This window comes from Lepidochelys olivacea (assembly GCF_965140295.1).
Source record: "Lepidochelys olivacea isolate rLepOli2 genome assembly, chromosome: 10".
NCBI classification, from domain to species: domain Eukaryota; kingdom Metazoa; phylum Chordata; order Testudines; family Cheloniidae; genus Lepidochelys; species Lepidochelys olivacea.
In genome coordinates this window covers 76,597,664-76,619,115 of record NC_140420.1, presented here as the reverse complement: position 1 = coordinate 76,619,115, position 21,452 = coordinate 76,597,664, and the positions used below count along the sequence as shown (strand labels likewise).

Here is a 21,452-nt window from a genome sequence, read left to right as displayed (position 1 = left end):
AAATTATGTTCATCTATGTGTCTGACAATTTTGTTCTTTACTATTGTTTCAACCAGTTTGCCCGGTACTGAGGTCAGGCAAATTGGCCTGTAATTGCCGGGATCACCTCTGGAGCCCTTATTAAAAATTAGCATCACATTAGCTATCCTCCAGTCATTTGGTACAGAAGCTGATTTAAATGATAGGTTACAGACTACAGTTAGTAGTTTTGCAATTTCACATTTGAGTTCCTTCAGAACTCTTGGGTGCATACCATCTGGTCCTGGTGACTTATTACTGTTTAGTTTATCAATTTGTTCCAAAACCCTCCTCAAATGACACCTCAATCTGGGACAGTTCCTCAGATTTGTAAACCTAAAAAGAATGGCTTGTGTTTGGGAATCTCCCTCACATCCTCAGCCATGAAGATTGATGCAAAGAATTCATTTAGTTTCTCCACAAAGGCCTTATATTCTGCAGTCAGAATAAAAATGAAACTGAAAATCTCCATTAATGAGGTTGACTAGAAAACAGTAACCATTCTGCCTAAACTCAGAAATGTACTGGATCACCATTACACTAGAAAAATTCCTGGTGCTTTGCCCATGATACTTGGCAAACATCCCCTGTGCTCCCTATGCTGTAGCAAATTGCATTTTTCAGATCATTTCACAGCTGACTTTATTTCTGCTGCTGTCTGCATTCCTCCTCTCCCACTGCACCATTTACTCAGATTGTTTTGGGATGGACTACATCACTTATATGCAAGAGGAAGGGAAGAAATGAAAGCAATTGTGTTGTCTATACTAGGAGTTAAAGATGTATTGTTAGAACATGCCAGCTAACAAATTCTAAAAGTCTAGCGTAGATAAGGCCATGGAGACTTTAACACTTGATAAATTGTTCAAATTAAAGCATAGACACTTCCCTGTGGGTCACTTTGACCAGAAAATGTGTTAAAATACAACTTGCCCTATCTACGCTTACGGTTTAAGCATGTTTAGGCTGTGTTTGCTAATCTGTTTTTTTAACACCACACACTAACACCGTTGTCAATATTCTAGCGAAGGCCTAAGGGGAAAGCCTGTGTATCTGAGAGACTAAATTCTCTCCACAGGCCTGAACATTTTCCAAAGGGGCTGTGGCTGAAGCTCTTCTGCGTACACTTCAGTACAGCCTGAGAGCTTGATCCAAGTCCCTTTCAAGTCAACGAGTTTGATGTCAATGGGAGTTGGATTGGGTGCTAGGAGATTACCAGGAAGGACAATATAGCCACTAACCATAGAAGAACCCAAGTGAAGGCTGACCAATCTGTCCTTAACTTGGACCTTGGTTTTTGTATGTGCCAGTAGGTTTTAGGGGATAGGGTTTGGGGGGGCAGATGAGGGGAGAAGGTTGACTTGGGTGTTTTTAGAACAGCTTATACAAAGATGAAAGCTTCAATCCTATGTGTTTATACACACTGAGTCAGATTTCCAAGACAACTCAATATGTTGGGTATTGAACTTTTTTTGAAATAAGTGTCACAGTGGGAACTGCTGGATGCTGAGCTGTTTTGGAAATCTGGCCCCAGTTCTGGCTAGAGAGCTCTTGAAAACCTAGCCCATTACCTATATTGGCCACATAGCTGATAATAACTAGCCACTTCTCTGTAATGAGCATACATATCTTTTTTTAATGCTTGTACATCTTTCTATGGATAATATATCCCATGATTTGATAAGCCATTTATGAACCTGAGTGAAATTATGAGAATTCCATTCTGAAGCTCATACCACTCTGGTTACTTCGTGAAGCTAGCCTGGTGCAAAAGAGAGCATACCAGTAAAGCATCCCAGAAGGAAATAATCAATGCTTATTAAAATATTAGAGCAGTGAAATATCATCACTTGGCTGTTGTCAGTTGTTTGTCACCCTAACATTGCTTAAGAAGAGTTTTTTGGTACCGGGTATGCATGGTGCTGATTGAAATGTAATAGGCTCTTTTTGAGTTTTTTAAAATCCTTTCTAATGGCCCAGTCCTACTCACCCTCACTCACAAGAGATGTCTCATTGAAGTCAGTGGGATTATTCATGTGAAAAGGGTTTGCAAGATTGGATCCTCAAGGTGGAATGCCCAAGGAAAATTGCACTGTAGTTGTAATTTCCCCAACTGGAACTTCTTTTGTGTTCCTTGGATGAATCCACTTGTTTTCAGTGGTGCAATATTTTGCATTGTATTGATATCAGCAGGCTTAAATTGGGGTTTAATGTACAGATATTACAAGAGCCTATATCTTGATAAGGTCACTGGGAATGATCATTTGTTCTACTTTGTAGTCAAAGTCCTAAACCTACATTTCATTTTTCTTTTGCAGTCTGTCTCTCTCATGCCATTTTCCTGCCTTTTCTCCCCAGTTTCATACAAGGAATATGTACCCAGGAATGTAGAGGAAGGAAATTTTATCTTTTTCCAAGCAGGTATTGTATGCAGTATACCTGAATCCTCCTCCTAGTCCAGTGGGGACTGTTAGATTACTGCCATTTTAGGGCCTGGTTTTGCATCTCTTTGCCTCTGCCCAAGAGAGAACCAGGAATGGACTAACAGGGCTTTTGGAAGTCAGGACTGAGGAGCATAAGCAAAGCTATGTTGGGAAGGTTGCAGTGTGCCCCCTATATTACCCCTGGCTTACGTCAATACTATTGTCTCCTCACTTTCGTAAGTACCAATGTCACTTACCAATTAAAAAAAGATTCATATGTCAATACTTACTTTAAGTTTTATCGCCTAAGCTTTATTGTAAAGTTTCCTCACATTTCTTATAGAACTAGTGTATGCTGATGTTCTGCCTTTGGGCAGCAACACATCACTTGATTTGCAAGTGCAAACCAGAGACTTGTGTTTTGTCACTCTGCTATTTGTGGCTTCATGTAATTTTAGTGGGCTTTTTGGAAACTCTAGGAACTCTTGCAGGTTTCCGTTTTCTTCTGCTCCCTCTCTCCTTCCTTTTTCTCTCTCCACTTCCTTTCCCTCTCTCCACTTCCTTTCCCTCACTCACAGCTACCTTGATCCTTTTTGATAACTCTTTCTTCTCTAAAATCCCTACCCTCTGATGTTACATGTATGGCTACTTTTTGAAGTCAGTATATTTGCCTTAATATTTATATATACATAGGCTGACTTGGTGGGATATCATATGTAGTTCAGTGTGTACAGGCTTGCAGGGTAAAGACTATATCATATAGCCATTGTTGCTTTTCTCTATGTTATGATTCTCTGTGTTTTGCTTTATATAGCTTTATTATTTATGCTTGTCCCCAAAACTCAATAAATACAATTTTAAAACTTCAATCCACTTTAAATTGGAACCTGATGGAAGTTTTGCAAATATCCATATTTGGTCCTCACACTTTCAGAGATGAAAAAGCCATGTTCATTTCCCACAAGATATCCCATAAATCGCTTAATTCCTCCTTCATTCTCTCCTGAATGTGGACTGAGCACAGTAACTTTTCTATTTGATTTTTCTATAGTCCTTCCCTTTTCAGGTCCACTTGAGAGACTGTTTTTGACTCCCGATTTTCCCCAGTTAGACTAGGAATTGCAGTTGCCTGTGAGTTTGTTATTACCTTACAGAAGGCTCCCTGCAGTGAAGAGTGGCTGGGAGGAGGATAGAGCAGCAAATACCTTGTATTTCTGCATGACCTGACACAGCTGAGCTGGCTTACTGCTGATTATGACAATGAGCAGCAGTGGCAGGGCTTTACTGGCAGAGAATGCTGCAGCAACATTATAGCCTCTTGCCATTAGTGTCATTATGCCCACAAGGACAAAGCATGGGAAAGGGTAAAAATCATCTTTAGCCGGACCAAGATTTTTCCCTTTTTGTGTAAAAAGTTTTAATAGTGAATCAATGGATCTCATTATGAGGTGTATTCTTCTCTCATGCACATGCCTGTAAATCCCAGGCGTTTGGAGTGGCATTGCACATGCCCACCAAGAGGTGCACGTAAATCTCTTTGTGTCCAAAGTGAAGGGAAACCCCACTGATAAGACTGAAATGATGCTTCATTCTGGGCTTCAAATAAATATAACCATCATTTATACAGCCCCTTTCACCCCAAGGATCCCCAAACACTCTAACCGCATGTGACCATTTATGTGCAGGAGTCATCTCACCCACCCCTCAACTACAGCCATCTCGGGAGTGGAATATGCAGCTATATAACAGTGCACAGGAAAAATGCACAACAAATCAAGACAGGAAATGAACAAGAATACTGTTGTTAGAAACTGAAGTGGAAAATTAGATTGGAGGGGAGGGGGGTTTACTTTCTGAACCAAAACAGAATGTAATGGATATTTGGGATTGGTAGCTAAACAGTTCACCTCGGACCTGATCCAATGCCAGCGGAAGAAATTGGGAAAACTGATTTTAATATGCACCCGACATCTCATTTATAAAGTCTGTTTGATTTCCCTGAAAAAGAAACTTTCTGCCAAATAAGCCCATTTATTTTCTTCTTGTCCCACTGGAGACAGAGCTAACTGTGACACCGCATCAGAGAAGTGTCATTTAAACTAAACTGTTTCCTCTGTTTATTTTTTAACAGGCTCATTTCATTGCACTGAGAAAAAGCCCTTCTTCAGGGGAAGCAGCAGAAACTGCTCACTTGGTGGCACGGGCTGCAGTTTCCTCTAAACGACCAGAGCACTATGGTGAATTCCTTTTAAAGGGTATGAATGGTTACCATGCTGTCCTGCTTGTAGGAATGCACATTTCAGTAAATGCTGCACGCTGTACCACGGTAGATTTAGTCCCTCTTGCATTGTTTGCTTCATTTTGCAGACTTTGTATGACTGTGACGTCGTTTCTCAAGGCATACCGGATGCTTTTGATATGTATCACCCTCCACTTAATCCTTTGCCTTTTATGAGCAATAGCTAAATCACCAGAGGGAGTTACAGAGGCAGCCTTGAAGCCACAGAAGATGTTATAAACCGACGGCAGGCATTTGCCATTTCTTTCTAACGTGTTTATCCATCTTTTAAAGTCATTAGTGAGCTGCAGCCACTGCTATGACTGAACCAGTAAGTGTGCTGACTGCAATCTCTTTCCATTCCCTTGCTGGAATTCTTACTTTGCAATTTGAAGTGGCCTCAAGCTATCAATCAGTGTGTGCAGCTGTAGCTATACAAATTTGCTGTATCCAAAAGCCTGGGCACAGGGTTGCTGCCATCAAATTTTAAAACCCTACCATTTATTCTTTGGGACCCTGCCACTGAAAGTTTTCTGTCCTGATTTAGTATTCTGCTAGGATTCTTTCAGTTCTATCAGTTAATAATAACCTAGTATTTATAGATTTGGTTCTCAACCAATGGTACACATACCCCTGGGGGTACACAGAGGTCTTCCAGGGGGTACGTGAACTCATCTAGATATTTGCCTAGTTTTACAACAGGCTACATAAAAAGCACTAGCAAAGTCAATACATACTAAAATTTCATACAGACAACGACTTGTTTATACTGCTCTATCTACTATACACTGAAACGTAAGTACACTATTTATATTCCAGTGGATTTATTTTAGAATTATATGGTAAAAATGAGAACGTCAGCAATTTTTCAGTAACAGTGAGCTGTGACACTTTTGTATTTTTATGTCTGATTTTGTAAGCAAGTAGTTTTTAAATGAGGTGAAACTTGAGATACACAAGACAAATCAGACTCCTGAAAGGAATACGGTAGTCTGGAAAGGTTGAGAGCCACTGTTGTAGAGCATATTGCATGTTCCTTGCACTTGAAATATTTTCTACTTAATTTTCTGTAAATGCTGGATGCACACTAATCAGGTTGACATGTAAGGCCATCCACCCTAAACTCTGATTGGCTGAGAGTTCAAAACTGTCATTAAGGTACATTGATGGAGCCTCAAAGCCAGAGGCATTGATACAGAGCTAGAATAAAGAGGATTTGACTCCCAAAAGGGATGTTATTCAGTGAATCTGAAATACAGCCTGGTACAGAGAGCTCTGTACAAGGCTCTACATATCACTTAAGCCTCATGTTATAGCCATAAGTGCAACATAGGAGCACAGATCCACATTAGAGGGGTGAATTTCACCCAGAGGGAATTTTAAATGTGAGAGTTTAGAACATGGGAACAGAAGTCTATTGTTCAGTTATTGTGAATTCGAGGAGGTATACGGAAGGTTTAGAAATGACCAGGGAGATCCAGGACCTTGCAATTTCTAGAAAATACCTTTATCTGATTTCTGATGGAGATTGAATGACTAAGACTGGCTCAGAGTAACAGATAGGGCCACCTACTCTAAGCCATACACTGACTATCCATTTCGAGCAGATCAATTACATACAATGTGTGGGGAGAAGATATTTTGAAATAAAATTACTTATGCTCAGTGTTTAAATGGTTTATAAAGTGCTGCTGGTAAGTATTCTCATGCATATTTTAAAAGGCTATTTCAGGTGACCAGAATGAAGAAAGCCGTGCAAGACTTTGGGATGGCAGGTTTATAAAAGGAAAACAAATGAGGGGAATAAAAAACTCTTTCCAGCAGTCGTCAGCTATTCCAGCCCATATAATGGGCATTAGGAATATGTTCAGTGCTTCCTCGTGACCCTGAATTAACAGGATGTGATCTGTTTGCAATTCCCTTGGAATGATGTACCTCAACCCTTAGTTGAAGACACCAATTATCCCCTATCGGTTCAGCTATTATTTTAAATCACAAAGAAATTAAAGAGGCAGGAATGTATATGCCTTATGGGGAAAGCAAATTCCTGCAGTCTCATCCTGGTTTACACATTAACCAAATTTGAATACTTGCATGCCCCATCAAGTCTTGCAGCCTTTGAGACATTTCTTTTTTGTGTGTTTTTCTGCACCTTTCTCTTTCAATTTCTAATTTCTTGCTTATAAAACTGAGTAAGAAAGTATGACAGTATTGTCATTAAAAGTTGAAATATTTTTTATTATACAGAGCAAAGAAAAGAGCTTGGATCTCTTTCAGCCCTGTGGCCTTGATTCTTCCCTGCATCAGGAGTAAGCCTAGTGCCAGAACTGAGGGGGCAGCAGTACTTCTGTCCTGGGACTGCCAGGGCTGGTTCTGATCCCAACTCAAGTTTGGACATGCCTGAAGGCTGGCTTAATTTGTGCCATATCTTCAATATCTGGGGCATGGCCCCGCCTACCTTCATTCTGCTCCACCATGCCCCCAGCTGTGAGGAGGCTCCCTGTGTTGGGGTTATTTTCCAGGTGTGCTTTTTAATTGTGGCCCTTTAGTCTCTGGACGGGGGACACTGCCAGACATGCCCAAGTTGCTGCTTTGAATGTGGGCATGGGATCCAAAAGTTGGTTAAGCTACCAACATTTTATGATTACAAATATTCTAGCTACAGATTACTAGTCAGCCCTTCTCTGAGCAAAATACAATTATGAAATTATCCATGTAAAGATTTCTTAAGTGCCTTTACTTCTTGGAACTATTTACAAATATTAATGAACAAATGAAGAACTGCCTTAAAAAAGAGTAACAAAAGCTATTGCTCTTGTTTCAGCCAGATTACCGTTTTATTGTTAGGCAGAGTGAGGAAAGGGGGGGAAAATAACCAAATACTGAACAGATAAACGTGCTTTAGATCATGCCCTGAAGCTCACAGGTCCTGAGCTCTGGCGAACAACCACTTCCAAAGGTGAGAGCCCTGTGCTGACAGAGTTTTGCTGTCAATCATAAAAAAAAAAAAAGTCAGTTATAGGATCTAGCAGCCAGAATGTCCTGGCTGATCTTAATTAATGTGATGGAATATGTGAGAGGTGATCTCACAGGTCCAGACCCAGACCATTGAAGACTTTCAAGATTGTAATCAAAATTTTGAATTGCACCCAAAAGCAGTTGAGTTGCCAATGCATACTTGAGCATCGGTGGACTAATAACTCCTTTCACTCAGAAGGTGGCATCTTTCTTAGCTGAAACTTCCAGCTGTTTTTCAAGAATAGCCCTAACAATTGCATATGGTGGCTGTCTAGCTTGGATGTGACAAAGGCATAGATACCCATTGTGAGGTCACTTATCTCAGCCCTCACCTACATCACTATGACACTTTATATTTTTGTTCTAAAATACTCTAAGAAAATAAAATTCAGAGCTAGAAAACTTACCCCAGCCTATAGACTATAGTTTACTTTTACAATTCCATGGCAGATAAAATATCATTTCAAATTTTACATCCTCTATTGGGTACATGCTTTTTGAAGTCACCTGCTTCATATAAGAAGAACCTATCACAGGAACAGCTACATAATAGGAATTTTGAGCCTGTTTCCTCAAAACACCCCATCTATGTACAGAGTCTAGCAAGGGAAAAAATTGCTCAGTGCCCACTTCAATTCGTTTCCACTCGGTTGGCCTGCACAGTGATACTAACCTGGCTAGCTTGCCAGTGCAACCAGTGTCAACCTTTATACTAACACTTCTCCCCAGCACTGAAAGGCATTCAAGATATTTGCGTTTTGTTTATAGCTTTTTCCATAAATGATATTCAGATAAAATAGCTTTTGGGACAACATGTACTTCAATGTAAACCTTCAAAGCCTGATAGCAAAAACAGAGCTGCACACAGGCAGCCTTGTTTGGAATTGTTTCCCTCTTTGCTTTGCAATGCTTGAGCCCCTTCCAGGCAGTGTTCTTTGAAGAGTATTTGAATACAGAGAGTCTGTGCATCACTGCAGACACGAGGCAGAGAGACCTTTCTTTAACTATGCCATTCCTTCCAAGCATGCAGTTGCCACAGTTTAGTAAAAAGCTAACATCACAAAAAGTTAGCTGCAGATTTGAGTCACACTAACTATTACTTCAGGATAGGTTCTATTTATTGTACACTTTCAGATTTTAAATGTATGTATATCTATAATATATCAAAGGTGCTCTGCTTAGATATGTCAGTACTTTCCACTTAGTTTATGGTATAAATTATGGCTTTAACAAAATATGACAAATTTATACACATTTATAATTAATCTACTGCTGATAAATTGCACTTATATAGCACTTTTCCTCCAAGGATCTCAAAGCACTTCATAAACACTCTCATGCCAGTATTTAGCCTTAGATGGAGTTTACCGCCAGCTTTAGGCTGCATTCCCAAGCAGCCCAACTCCAAAAAGACCCAGTCCCGGCATGCCGGGAGCCACTACTGGCCTCACGCCATCCACGGGCACCTCTTAATGGTTTCACGCCAGGACCGGGTCTTCTTGGAGTTGGGTTGCTTCGGAATGCAGCCCAAAGCTGGTGGTAAACTCCATCTAAGGCTAAATACTGGCACAAGACCAATAATCAACAAGTACCGTAAGGGAAAGTTGAAAAGAACTTTATAAACACTAACTATTTATGCCTTAACCTTGTTACTTATTTTACCCATCTTAGAGATGAGTAAACTGAGATTCAGACCAATTAAGTGATTTGCTCAAGGTGTCACAGCAAATAAGTGGGAGAATTGGGAATAGAATTCAAGAATCTTGACTCCAGTCCCACTAGATCACATTCCCTCCCAAAAGTATATATGTGTATAATACTAATTTTGAGACTGTCTTCAGATATTTAGTATGTTCATACCATGAACATGTTCATATTCAATATTATTGGTTTTCAGCCTTTTGTCAGAGATCAAATGTGGTAAGGTTATTTGCCCATTGTTACACAGTGAGTGAGTGACAGAGATGGGATTAGAACCCAGGAGTCTTGACTCACTGTTCTCCATTTTAACAATTTAATCTTACAGCCCCAGCTAACATGCTGTTTTAAATTTAACATTTTTATATTTAAACTTTCCCCAGTTTGTAACTGACCATGCTGTCAAACAACATCAGTGAGAGGAGAACGTCTCTATTTTATCAAAAAGAAAAGGAGTACTTGTGGCACCTTAGAGACTAACAAATTTATTTGAGCATAAGCTTTCGTGAGCTACAGCTCACTTCATCGGATGCATGCAGCAGAAAATACAGTGGGGAGATTTATATACACAGAGAACATGAAACAATGGGTGTTACCATACACACTGTAACAAAAGTGATCAGGTAAGGTGAGCTATTACTGGGGGGGGGGGACCTTTTGTAGGGATAATCAAGGTGGGCCATTTCCAGCAGTTGACAAGAACGTGTGAGGAACAGTGGGGTGAGGGAGAATAAACATGGGGAAATAGTTTTACTTTGTGTAATGACACATCCACTCCCAGTCTTTATTCAAGCCTAAGTTAATTGTATCCAGTTTGCAAATTAATTCCAATTCAGCAGTCTCTCGTTGGAGTCTGTTTCTGAAGTTTTTTTGTTGAAGAATTGCCACTTTTAGGTCTGTAATCGAGTGACCAAAAAGATTGAAGTGTTCTCCGACTGGTTTTTGAATGTTATAATTCTTGACGTCTTCATCATCTGGACCCATGGAAAAGAAGCCCTTGAGGAATTCCACCATGATTCTAACAATTTCCGTCCCACCATCAACCTCAGCCTGGACCAGTCCACACAAGAGATCCACTTCCTGGACACTACGGTGCTAATAAGCGATGGTCACATAAATACCACCCTATACCGGAAACTAATTTGCAAACTGGATACAATTAACTTAGGCTTGAATAAAGACTGGGAGTGGATGGGACATTACAGAAAGTAAAACTATTTCCCCATGGGCCCACCTTGATTATCACTACAAAAGGTTCCCTCCGCCCCCCGATCTCCTTCTGGTAACAGCTCATCTTACCTGATCACTTTTGTTACAGTGTGTATGGTAACACCCATTGTTTCATGTTCTCTGTGTATATAAATCTCCCCACTGTATTTTCCACCTCATGCATCCAATGAAGTGAGCTGTAGCTCACGAAAGCTTATGCTCAAATAAATTGGTTAGTCTCTAAGGTGCCACAAGTACTCCTTTTCTTTTTGCAAATACAGACTAACACGGCAGCTACTCTGAAACCTGTCATTATTGCATGCACTTTCTGTAACTTTGCACGGAGTAGATGCACAAATGGGCACCTACCATCGGCCTCAACTTTCTGAAAATTAGGTCCAAAGGCTTAAAAGGTGGAAATCTGTTAAATTCCCCTCAAGAAACAAGAACTGAAGGCTGGTTTTAGATAATAATACTTTGCACTTATAAAGTGACTCATCAGAGGATCTCAAAGCAACTTACAAAGGTAGTTATGTACTTTCCCCTCCATTTTACAGTTGGAGAAACTGACAGAGATGAGTGATTTGCCCAAAAGGCTCCTTACACTCTATCCTCTATTTTAGCTACTAGACTGTGCCAACTCCCTTATAATTTATTCTGCATTCTTTCTGTGTATCTTTTTTAATCTTTAATCAAAAAAGGTACTATAGAGTGGCGAGCAGACAACACGCAGGATATAGTTACGACCCCATTCTGGTACAGCGACAACTCACAACAAAAATAATCTACAGTTAAGTCTGAACCTTTGCAATTGCCCAATTTAGTATTTGGAATGTGTGAGGCCAGCAGCTTCTTAGTGGGGCCTGTTGTTGCAGGCTACTTTAACTGCGCCTTCTGTGTTCTGCTGTTTGTATCACAACAGCAGCTGCAGCCAGAGTTCCCAGCTTAACTCCATGGAGTCCATTTAAAACAGAAGCTTTTCCAGATGTAGCTTTCCCTGTGCTGAGTGGTCTGTCTGGTACATGGGTATAAAAACAAATCAGAAGGTGAGATTATATTATGTAGTACAACGTAACATTATTCAATAATCGGTTTAAGGAGCTAGCCTCAATTGAGAAATATAGAAGGGCTCTGTAGAACTTCAGCTGACAAGAGAGAGTCTGACATTTTTGTATCATAAAGTCCCTTTTTCACCTTAAGGCAAATACAGCTCTAAACAATTTTTTGCATGTTGTGTAAGACTTGCTAATAATCCATGGAGTCTAATAAAGTCAGATGTAGTCTAAGAATTTATTTCAAGGCATCATACTTTAAATCTTAGACCAACCCAATTAATAAATCACCATTTACAGTAAAATTCATCAACTTATTTATTGTATATACAAATAAGAATTTCATACTACTGACTGATGACAGGAACAAAAACTATTCCTATGCATATTCTATATTAAATAGAATATATCCTGTTGAGCTCACACAAGCACGGGCTAAATAACCAAATTGGCTATATTGTGTAGTGAGAAGAGCTCTTTAGAAAAGCTATAGGGACCCATAAAGTTTAATTGTTTCTCAGCTCAGAAAATGTATAAAAATTACACTGGTAAAGACCAATATTTGTGACTTTTTAGATGACTATTTGGACTTGCTCTCATCATATTTAATGTAGAATGTGTGCCCACAATACATCAATTTACAGCATAGTGTTATGGCATAGTGTCCTTTAGTATACTTTATCTGAGATGAAGGAAATAGAGTGCAGACAGAAGTATAATTTTTAAGTTGACCATTTCCCTTTAATTCCAAGTCTTTGACAAATTGTGCTAACTTCACTGAGTGAAATACCAGCTTTAAGCTGCTGAATCCAAAAACAGTTACCATGTCAATAGTTTGAAACAATCTGTTGGTATCATATGTGTCTTTTACCATGACGCTTCTCAGTGCCGAAAGTGTTCCACATCTTTAAGGTGGTTATTATATGTCACTGCTATTTTTATTAACCTTACTTCATTATGTGTTCTGTGTTTGTAACTAATGCCACATTCCTGTAGCCAATGGCATAGCTGTGGGTGGGGAGGGAAGGATCTAAGTGTCTGTTTCAGTCTTTCCTATCCGACATACTGAGGTCTTCAACTTTTAAAAACATCTCACTTTAGCTGTGTTTCGGCTAATTTTATTAGTGAAGAAACATTCCCTGTTACCAGCTGTGTGAGTAGATGTATGTGGTGGAATCTCCTTCCTTAGAAGTTTTTAAGGTCAGGCTTGACAAAGCCCTGGCTGGGATGATTTAATTGGGGGTGGGTCCAGCTTTTGAGCAGGGGGTTGGACTAGATGACCTCCTGAGATCCCTTCCAACCCTGATATTCTATGATTCTATGTTCCCAGACTTCCTGTGATATTTATTTTTATAGTACTGATTTTTTTTTCTTACTCTAGTCCAGACTGTTTCTCAAACATTAATTAGATCGGGGGATGATTAAAATAAAAACAACACGGTTGTGCTACAGTTATTCGGTTAACATAAGATCACGCTTGCAGTGTTCTCTCTGTGATCTCCACTTGAAGGTTAGGGCCTTGTAACTCCTTTTTTTTAAAAAATATGATGCATTTAAAATTAAACCTTGACCTTTAGAGCTGGTTGAAAGCATTCAGATTTCCTTCCACTGAGGGAACAAGATCTATTCTTGTATGAAGTATCATTGGTCTTTAAAACAGGGTATCTGAAGACCCACTTCAGCTTGTAACTAGCTAGCTGACAACAACAGACTTTAAGGCTAATTTTGGACAGTGTCTTATTAAAACACAAAACAGTTGTGTTATTAAAGCTTGCTGTTACCAGGAAATACTGGTTTCTCTGATCCTCTGTCTTCTGCCTAAAAGGACAAAACAAAAATGGTAAGCTCTTTGGCACAGGACCAGTCTATCTTTTGTGTTTGTACAGCACCTAGCACGTGGTGGGTACCACCAGATTATATAAATAATCATATTTCTTGTGAGAAAGTTGTTTTTTCCCCTCACTGTTCTGCAAGGAAACAGCTATTTGAATTTCCAGTGCACATTTTAAAAATTCATTTTTTAATATTTCCAGGGGCTAATTCAATGATAGCATGAGTTCAGATTACTGTATACAAATTAGAGATGCACCAAATGAACAGAATAAATAAAAACCAGCCAGAACCTTCCCTCCACCATGCAAACCAAACGCAATTTTTATTTTTAGGTACAAAGCAGTTTAAGATTATTTTGAAATTTTAGTCTATGGTTCCTGGTTTGGGCTGGAAACTCTTTAGGGTTTTAGAGCAGAGTAATTGCTGTCGATCCCTATTAGTTTCACTCCTGTTAAATTATGTAAGACTTTGCCATAAGAACAATTTGCTTCCCCGGAACAGAATGCAACACAAACCCTGAGCTAAATTCTCCACTAAACCACATGCAAGTGGTTTTCTGTAAGGTGAACGTGGACTGTATTTTCATCGTTAGCTTAATAAATACCTCTATTACACCCCTATATGACTATACAATCAAAACTTATGCAATCATAAAAATAAGTTCGTGCCTAGTAATCCAATAGCAAATATAAATAATTATCTTCACCACACTCCGTCAATTCACAGCTCCGGTGGGAGTGGCTTTATGAAACCCAGGGATATGACAAGTTAGTCTTGTTCTTATTTAATTTGAGAGCTAATTATTTTGTAATATGATTACAATTTTCTTTAAGATATCTATCTTTATTTGTATAAATAGATCTGTTGGTTTTTCCTAGCTTGGCTTTTTTTATCAAAATATTTTGGATCAGATTCTGTATACTCCAATGGTAATGAGTGGTATTACGTATCTTATTAAATTATGTATTGCAGTGCCTGTACCTACAGACCCTCTTATACGGCACCAACAACAAAAGGACTATAGCAACCCAGGAGGCCATTGACTTGTCAAAGTGAGTGAGTTTGCAGTCTTCTTGGCTGATCTTCCTTTTACATGCTGTTACATTCTGCGTTCCCCTGCATGTCCCAGAGATATTTGGGCCGTAGAGGTCACAGAAATATCTGATGGAAAAGAAAGATGACCCCAATTGTTAGAAAGTTCATAGAGCAACAGTTTGTTGAATATAACACTCTAGTTTAAGGATAACTCTTCAGACTTCCACATCAGTGATCAAACCATGGCCTACAGAGATTTTGAAACGTGCCATCACCACCACCACCACCACCTAGATTAATCAGAGCACGAAATGAACTTCAGCCGAGGGTAGATTCCCTTTCACCTTGTAAATTAAGTGATGAATAGTAGAACTTGACAATGACCTATGATTTACAACACCCTTCCTTTTTTTCAGGGCCCCAGATGTAGCAGCAAAACAGAGAAGATTAGATAAAAAATGACCACCATTCTGTGCTATTGTGCAACAGTACTCCATAGTGGGAAGACCCAAAGCCTATATATATATATATGAAGGTTTTTCATGTTTACATCTGAAGACTGAACCTGTATCTGCAAGTATCCATCAAGCAGAACTGAAATCCATCATTGGATTAAATACTGAATGTAAAGCAAACTTTCATGAGGATAGATTGCTTGCCTTAATGGATACAGGAAAAAAATTAATACAGGCGAATGCCATTTTTAATGTTTATACTCTTGGATCATAGCGTTTTAAGATTATATAATGACAGCCTCTTCAGTTTTCTCTCTTGTGAAAGAAATTTTTTTTCCCTGTTTGGAAATACAAAACTGCCACAGTAATAAAATAATAAATTTAAATAAAAAATAAGATTCAGGCAGGTATTGCTGTTTCTGTACTGCACACTTACTAGCTTCTTGAACAAATCTGGATTTTAATTTTTCTATTTAATATATTCATAAAGGCACCCTATTACCTTGATAGCCAAGCACCATTAACTGCATTGAGCAAACACTGTTAATCTTTTTTTTGTTTAACACAATAGGGTACGAGTTAGGAAAATAAAAATCCCCCCGATCCCCCTCCAAAAAAGAGCTGACAGTAGGGTGGGGTATTTTTTTTTTTTTTTTAAAGAAGTCTTTCTTTTGTATCAGATATATGTAACTTTAAGCAAGTTCTGCCATGTGAAGAACATCTAGGGTTCATTTGATCTCAGGACTTTTCCTCCACTGTTGGCAAAAGTTATGCCATAGCTGAAATGTGCTTGATTTCAGGCTGCAAAGTACCAGCCGCTGCTACCCATAGCACAATTTGGACGGGAAAAACTGAATCAATAGGGTCAGCTACACAATGAACATGCATGAATAATTGCAGATCACATCATTTAAAGATTAAGCTCATATTTATCTATAGGGATTTTTATGCTGCAGGAAGAATACAAGTTCATCCCTGGTAACTTTAGGACCATTTAAAAAGAATTTTGGATATAAAGATGTGTGTATCTCTGGGTCAGATGTTATTTTCAAGAGTTCAGTACTTCGCGGAAAAAGGAGTTTCCATGGAATCATTTGATGTTAGCATAACTGACAACCATGTTAAATCTAGGAATTAAGAAGATCTTAAATGATGTGCTGAAAAAACAACCCAAAATGATGGCCATCTCCTTACTATTCATAGGGTTTCAGCTCTGATTCACAGTACCGTTAGGGAGAGTCACTCAGAAGGGGAGACTAAAACCTCAATTAGCAGTTTAGGGAATAATGTCTCTTAATTATAAAATGAAGGCCGAAAACATACTTCTGGTCTGAGTCTTTGGTTTCAGTAAGACCATTCGACCACTTCCATGTCACCATTTACCAGAAACCACCAATTCTATTCTTTTGCAAAAACTGAAGAGCTTTATATTTTTCTTACCTTAGACTCAGTGAAGCTGGCTGGTGTCTCTAGATAAAGCTTTCCTCCTTCATGTAATAAATGACCACTCCACATTTTCTTTAGCAAGTAGAAAACTCCAGAAACATCCATACATTAGGTAAGTGTCTGACATTTTACCTGTGTGCGCCAGGTTTGTGGCTGTTAAGAAAAAAGCTTTATCGTGAAACTGAGGTACTATGAATGTCCCTCCCCTTTAAGGTCCAAGCAAGTGCAACAGGGCTTTCCTTGCCATAGTTGAAAGATCAAAGTTAAGGAATGTGTGATGTGGTGTTCACCCTACCCTTGCCCTGAAGGAGTTAATGGAGGCTAAGAAGGGGGGGGAGTTAACCAGAGAGGCCACAGCTGAAGGGAATCAGACAGCCTATGTAATCCCCTCTCTAAACAGTGAGGGAGCCCAACTAGGGAGGAACAAGCTGGGCTGGATTTATAAAGTAAATTGACAACAGGGAGCAGTCTGCAGCCACTCCCTAGGTGAAGAAAGGTGTGTTTGGGGGCTATGGAGCCAAAACAGCCTACAGTTATTCCCTGGGAGAAGGAAGTTTTGGGGCTGGCAAAGCCAGAATGTTAGGAAAGGCTCAGGCAAAATGCAGGAAGGTCCAGAATGGACCAGACCTTGGCTGTTGATTAGGTCCCTGAGCTGGAACCTGGAGTAAAGGGGAAGACTCAGGTTCTCCTTCAGCCGCTGGGGGAATAGCACTAGCTGGGCCGTGAATGGGAAGACTGCCTGAGTCCATTCATAAGAAGGGACTTTGATATCTCTCCTTCAGCCGCTGGGGGAATAGCACTAGCTGGGCCGTGAATGGGAAGACTGCCTGAGTCCATTCATAAGAAGGGACTTTGATACCCCAGAAGGGAGGACACATGTGACTTGGCCAGAGGGCTAAACCACAAGCACAGAGCATCTTGCCTTGCTGAGATCCAGGAAGAAAGGCAGGGTGTGCAGCGAGAGGCAGAAAGGAGGTGCCAGATCTGGAATCAGCTAGTCCTCAGAGCAACCAGGAGGAGGTGCACTAGCCATGAGCAGACCCCATGACAGAATGGCATAATTCAGCCAAATCTTAGAGCAGCAGGAAAACTATGGTTCTCCTGTACACTCCAACTACTTCGGGTTTATAAATGCCCTGCGCCTTCTGCAGCCAGCTGCTAAGAAGGCACCTCAGCCACTCCAATCATGCTGGTTAGATGAGTCCAGGAATAACTGGTTGCTATGTTTTTACTCCGTCCCTGCCACCATAGTGACACAGGCACTTCATACTCTGGAATGAAAGCATGTGTTCTTTGAACTGAAAGGGGCTCATGGATCTGAACGTACAAAGAGACCTCAAAGCATGAGACATGAAAACTTTGACTTCTTTTTCCTTTGCTAATGGGGACTTATCAATACCAACCAGGGGGGAAGGGGGGAAGGAGGAGAAAGAAGCATATACACATTCTTTTTCATTGTTTAATACTGAATGTGAAAAAAGTGCAAAAATCATGAAACCACAACAGCAACGCAGACTGCATCGTAAATGACCATACCACAAGCTGCCTGCAAAGTCTCATAGCTGACATCAACAAACCCTGCTTCAACATGTCTACAGTCTTTTAAACACCTGCTATAGAAAACATCAATCTGTACAGAGCTGTAGCTCTCTCATATATCTCTCTTCTTACACGTGTATACTCCCATTTTATTTGCTTTCAAATCCAAAAGTGCACATGTTTAAAGATTAATATAGTCCCCCACTTCTGAGGTAAACTACCTCAAACATATAGATACAAACTCCTATTGAATAAAACTAGTAGTTACATTTTAACAAAATTCTATTTGTTAAATTCAAATGCAGCAATTACCTTATTTGTATTTAGTGAAAAAAAAATGGCAAAGTTTCTATGAGTAAGCTTCAACACTGTGTGCTGATTGAGGCCATGTTATCAATCCTGCCAGCTCCATGCTATCAATAAAGTAATTACACACAAAGCTGTTAAATAGGGCATGTGTCAGTATTTTAAAAAACAAAACAGAACAAAAAAAAAACCCGCAGAGGAATAGGTTATATTTGCTCTGGCTAGGAATAGAAGCATGTCAACTAAGGCCTGGATTCTGTTACCACTGCAGTTTTCAACTTTTTTAGGGGTTCACAACTGAAAATTTTTGAATGGAGGTGCAGATCCCTTTGGAAATCTTTGACATAGTCTGCAGACCCCAGGTTAAAAACCACTGTTCTATGATAACACCTTTTCATGGACCTCTTAGACAGTCTGCAGCCCTCCAGGGGTCCATAGACCACAGGCTGAAAACCACTGTGCTAACACATCCAGATGGAGGTGGAATCTGCACAGATCAAATTGCAACAACAGGGCCCAAGTCACTACCTCTTTGTTTCCTGAAAGAGTCGTTACCCAAAGGTGGTTGTCATGCAAAAAATAAAATAGATCTGTGGCTCTTTCCCAGTTTTCAGTAACACTGAAGGTGATGACATAAGGCTCGTGTTAATGGGATTCAAAGGGAGAATATGCTGCTTACACAGTCTTCTTCAAGGCTTATATCCTTCTTTCATTAAACCTCCTAGTTTTCAGGGGGCTTGAGGGGACTCATCCACTGGAATGACTTTATGTTACTGTGCTTTTCCAATTCATTGTGACAAACCTAAACTCTTCAAGCAGCAGATTAAAATTCTGATTCAATCTAGAATTAAAGCACTTACATTTATGGAACAAACCTTTTCCTCTCCAAACAACTAAAGCAACCAACAACATAAATACATTTCAGTATAATTTATCAGATGTAGTAGGTCAGTGCTGTTAAAGGACATTTTAAAGAGCAGCTGATGCCTCCTTGCAAACATTTTATTTAGAAACAATACTGATATGGTCTCTTTTTTCTTCTCCTTCAGTACTATGGACATCTGTATAAAACAGGAACTTATAATTCATTTACTCCTTGCCCGTTTGTCCTTCACTTGATGTCCTAATTCTCTGAACAATGGAAGATAAATACAATCTAGCGTCAGTAGAATTGTTTCGAAAGAAAATAGGTCTCAAAGGTTTCCATGAGGCATCAATAAATCGGGTTGATATTATTGGCCCTCTTATTTGTGGCAGGAGAATACATATTCTGCAGCTATCCTTATGTCTATTTTAAGAGAGCAAGTTTCAACTTCAAACCAAATATGCAGAAAACTAAAGCTGATACTTTTCAAACCTGTGTGCCTAAAATTAGATACCTAAATTATGTTTAAGTAAATATTTTAATAAAATTCTATCAAAATATGAAATTACATGTCTAACTGAGCAACCATGTTTGAAAATTTTTGCTTAACTCCCATATAGGAATTTTTTAAAATGTAAAAATGCATTTTTTTTTTTAGATTTTTTTTTAAACCCTGTTCCAGAGAGGATAGACTAAGGCAATGGGATTTTAAGCTCTTCTTTGAGCTGTAATCATTCATGAGCCCCTCATCTGTCAATGGTAGCAAAAGTATGTTTTACAGAAGCATATATGAATAATTCTGACAAATATATCTGTTATGTGATTAAGAAGATAAAATAAATGTGGCATGCACACCTTGGATGCGTCTGCACTGCTCGACATCGTATTTGTTTCCAGCACTAGGGCCACTGCTCCCTCTCTTCCAGCTCAGAGAACAATCTCAGAACACACAGTGCTGAAGACACTGCATTTACACCATTGTAACCGCATCAGTGCTGGAAAACAGATACAAAATTTTGCAGTGCAGACAAAGCCCTATATTTAAACCTTGAAATGCTGATAACTACTTGAAGATACCTGGTAGAGTCTCAATCTTGGTAATGAAGGCAGATCCTAATACACGAGTTTGTCTCATATGAAAAATAGGTTAAGATGTTAAACTATACGTCATCTATCCCCACTTCACAGTTAAGTCAGTACTGCAAAGTAGTAGTCAGTTTTTATAAAAAAAAATCTAACTTCTACTGATACGAAAGAAACTGAGAAGTTAATGAAGGCCACACCACAATAAAATAATTTAGTTGGATTGTAATTTGCGTTAAATGCACACAAACTATGTTTAAGTAACATTGCGTTTGTGACCAAAACCAAACCACAAGAAAGGAATTCAAGGTTAAAGGGTAATAGTCTGGCACAATAGGGCTGTCTGGGTTGAACGTGTGGTTCTACTTTCAGAGCATGTCTGTATAAAAATGGCAGCTTCTTACTCTGTACAGTATATCTGACTCTCTGTGTATATTCAGAGGTGTGTCTGCAACAAAAGCTGTGCATGGTCTAGCCTACCGAGCTAGCTTAAATCCAGCTAGCACAGGTAACAACAGCAGCCAAGAGAGCACAGCACGGGCTTCAGCTCAGGTACGACAAGTTCGGCAGAGACCCTGGGTAGGTACTCAGCTTGCGAGTCCGCACTGAAGCCCACGCTGCACGGTCTTCATTACTGTTATGTTAACAGGCTAGCGGGATTCAAGCTAGCTCAAGGTTAGCCCTTGCCCAGCTTTTGCTGAGTAGGCAAACCCAGAGTCAGATCTTCTTATTTGAGTGTCAGCAATAAATTTTTGTTACTCTTTTTGCTCCTGTTAGCACTGCAGAGCTAGTTCAACTACCAGAGAATGAGCTGGAGTCTATTCTTGATTGAGCTCCCAAATAATTAACTCACTTCTACTTGCAGGACTGAAATATGCTCCTCAGTTACACACTTGAGCAAACCCAGTAAAATCAATGGCATGTCAAGTGCTGTAACTGAAGGCAGAGTGTGGCCCAAGAAAATCTATTACTGGTGATAAGAAGTCAGAAAGAACCGGGACGAGTGACTTTCAGGTCCTAGGTTGAATATACAGTTAGAAAAAAAATGCCATTTTTTCAGTCACTTGTCAGAGAAGAACCACACTTGAGCTAATCCCATTGTGCGTAGGCATTATACCGTATGGTATATGCCATCCCACGCTCCTTAGGTACTTGCAATACCTAACATCAGAACAGTACTATATACTGAGACTA

The 21,452-nt window shown here is 39.5% G+C and overlaps 1 protein-coding gene across 1 annotated transcript in view; it reads left to right on the top strand.

The window, feature by feature from the left end:
* TTC23 (tetratricopeptide repeat domain 23) overlaps nucleotides 1-15,279 on the top strand; it is a gene marked incomplete at its 5' end in the record, with an annotated part of 46,262 nt that extends 30,983 nt beyond the window's left edge. Inside the window, 4 exon segments of the mRNA XM_084641265.1 lie at nucleotides 4,573-4,767; nucleotides 7,011-7,241; nucleotides 14,502-14,581; nucleotides 14,981-15,279. Coding sequence (XP_084497391.1) covers nucleotides 4,573-4,767; nucleotides 7,011-7,241; nucleotides 14,502-14,581; nucleotides 14,981-15,026 — 552 coding nt within the window. The 3' untranslated portion in view covers nucleotides 15,027-15,279.
* Nucleotides 15,280-21,452: the final 6,173 nt, after the last annotated feature.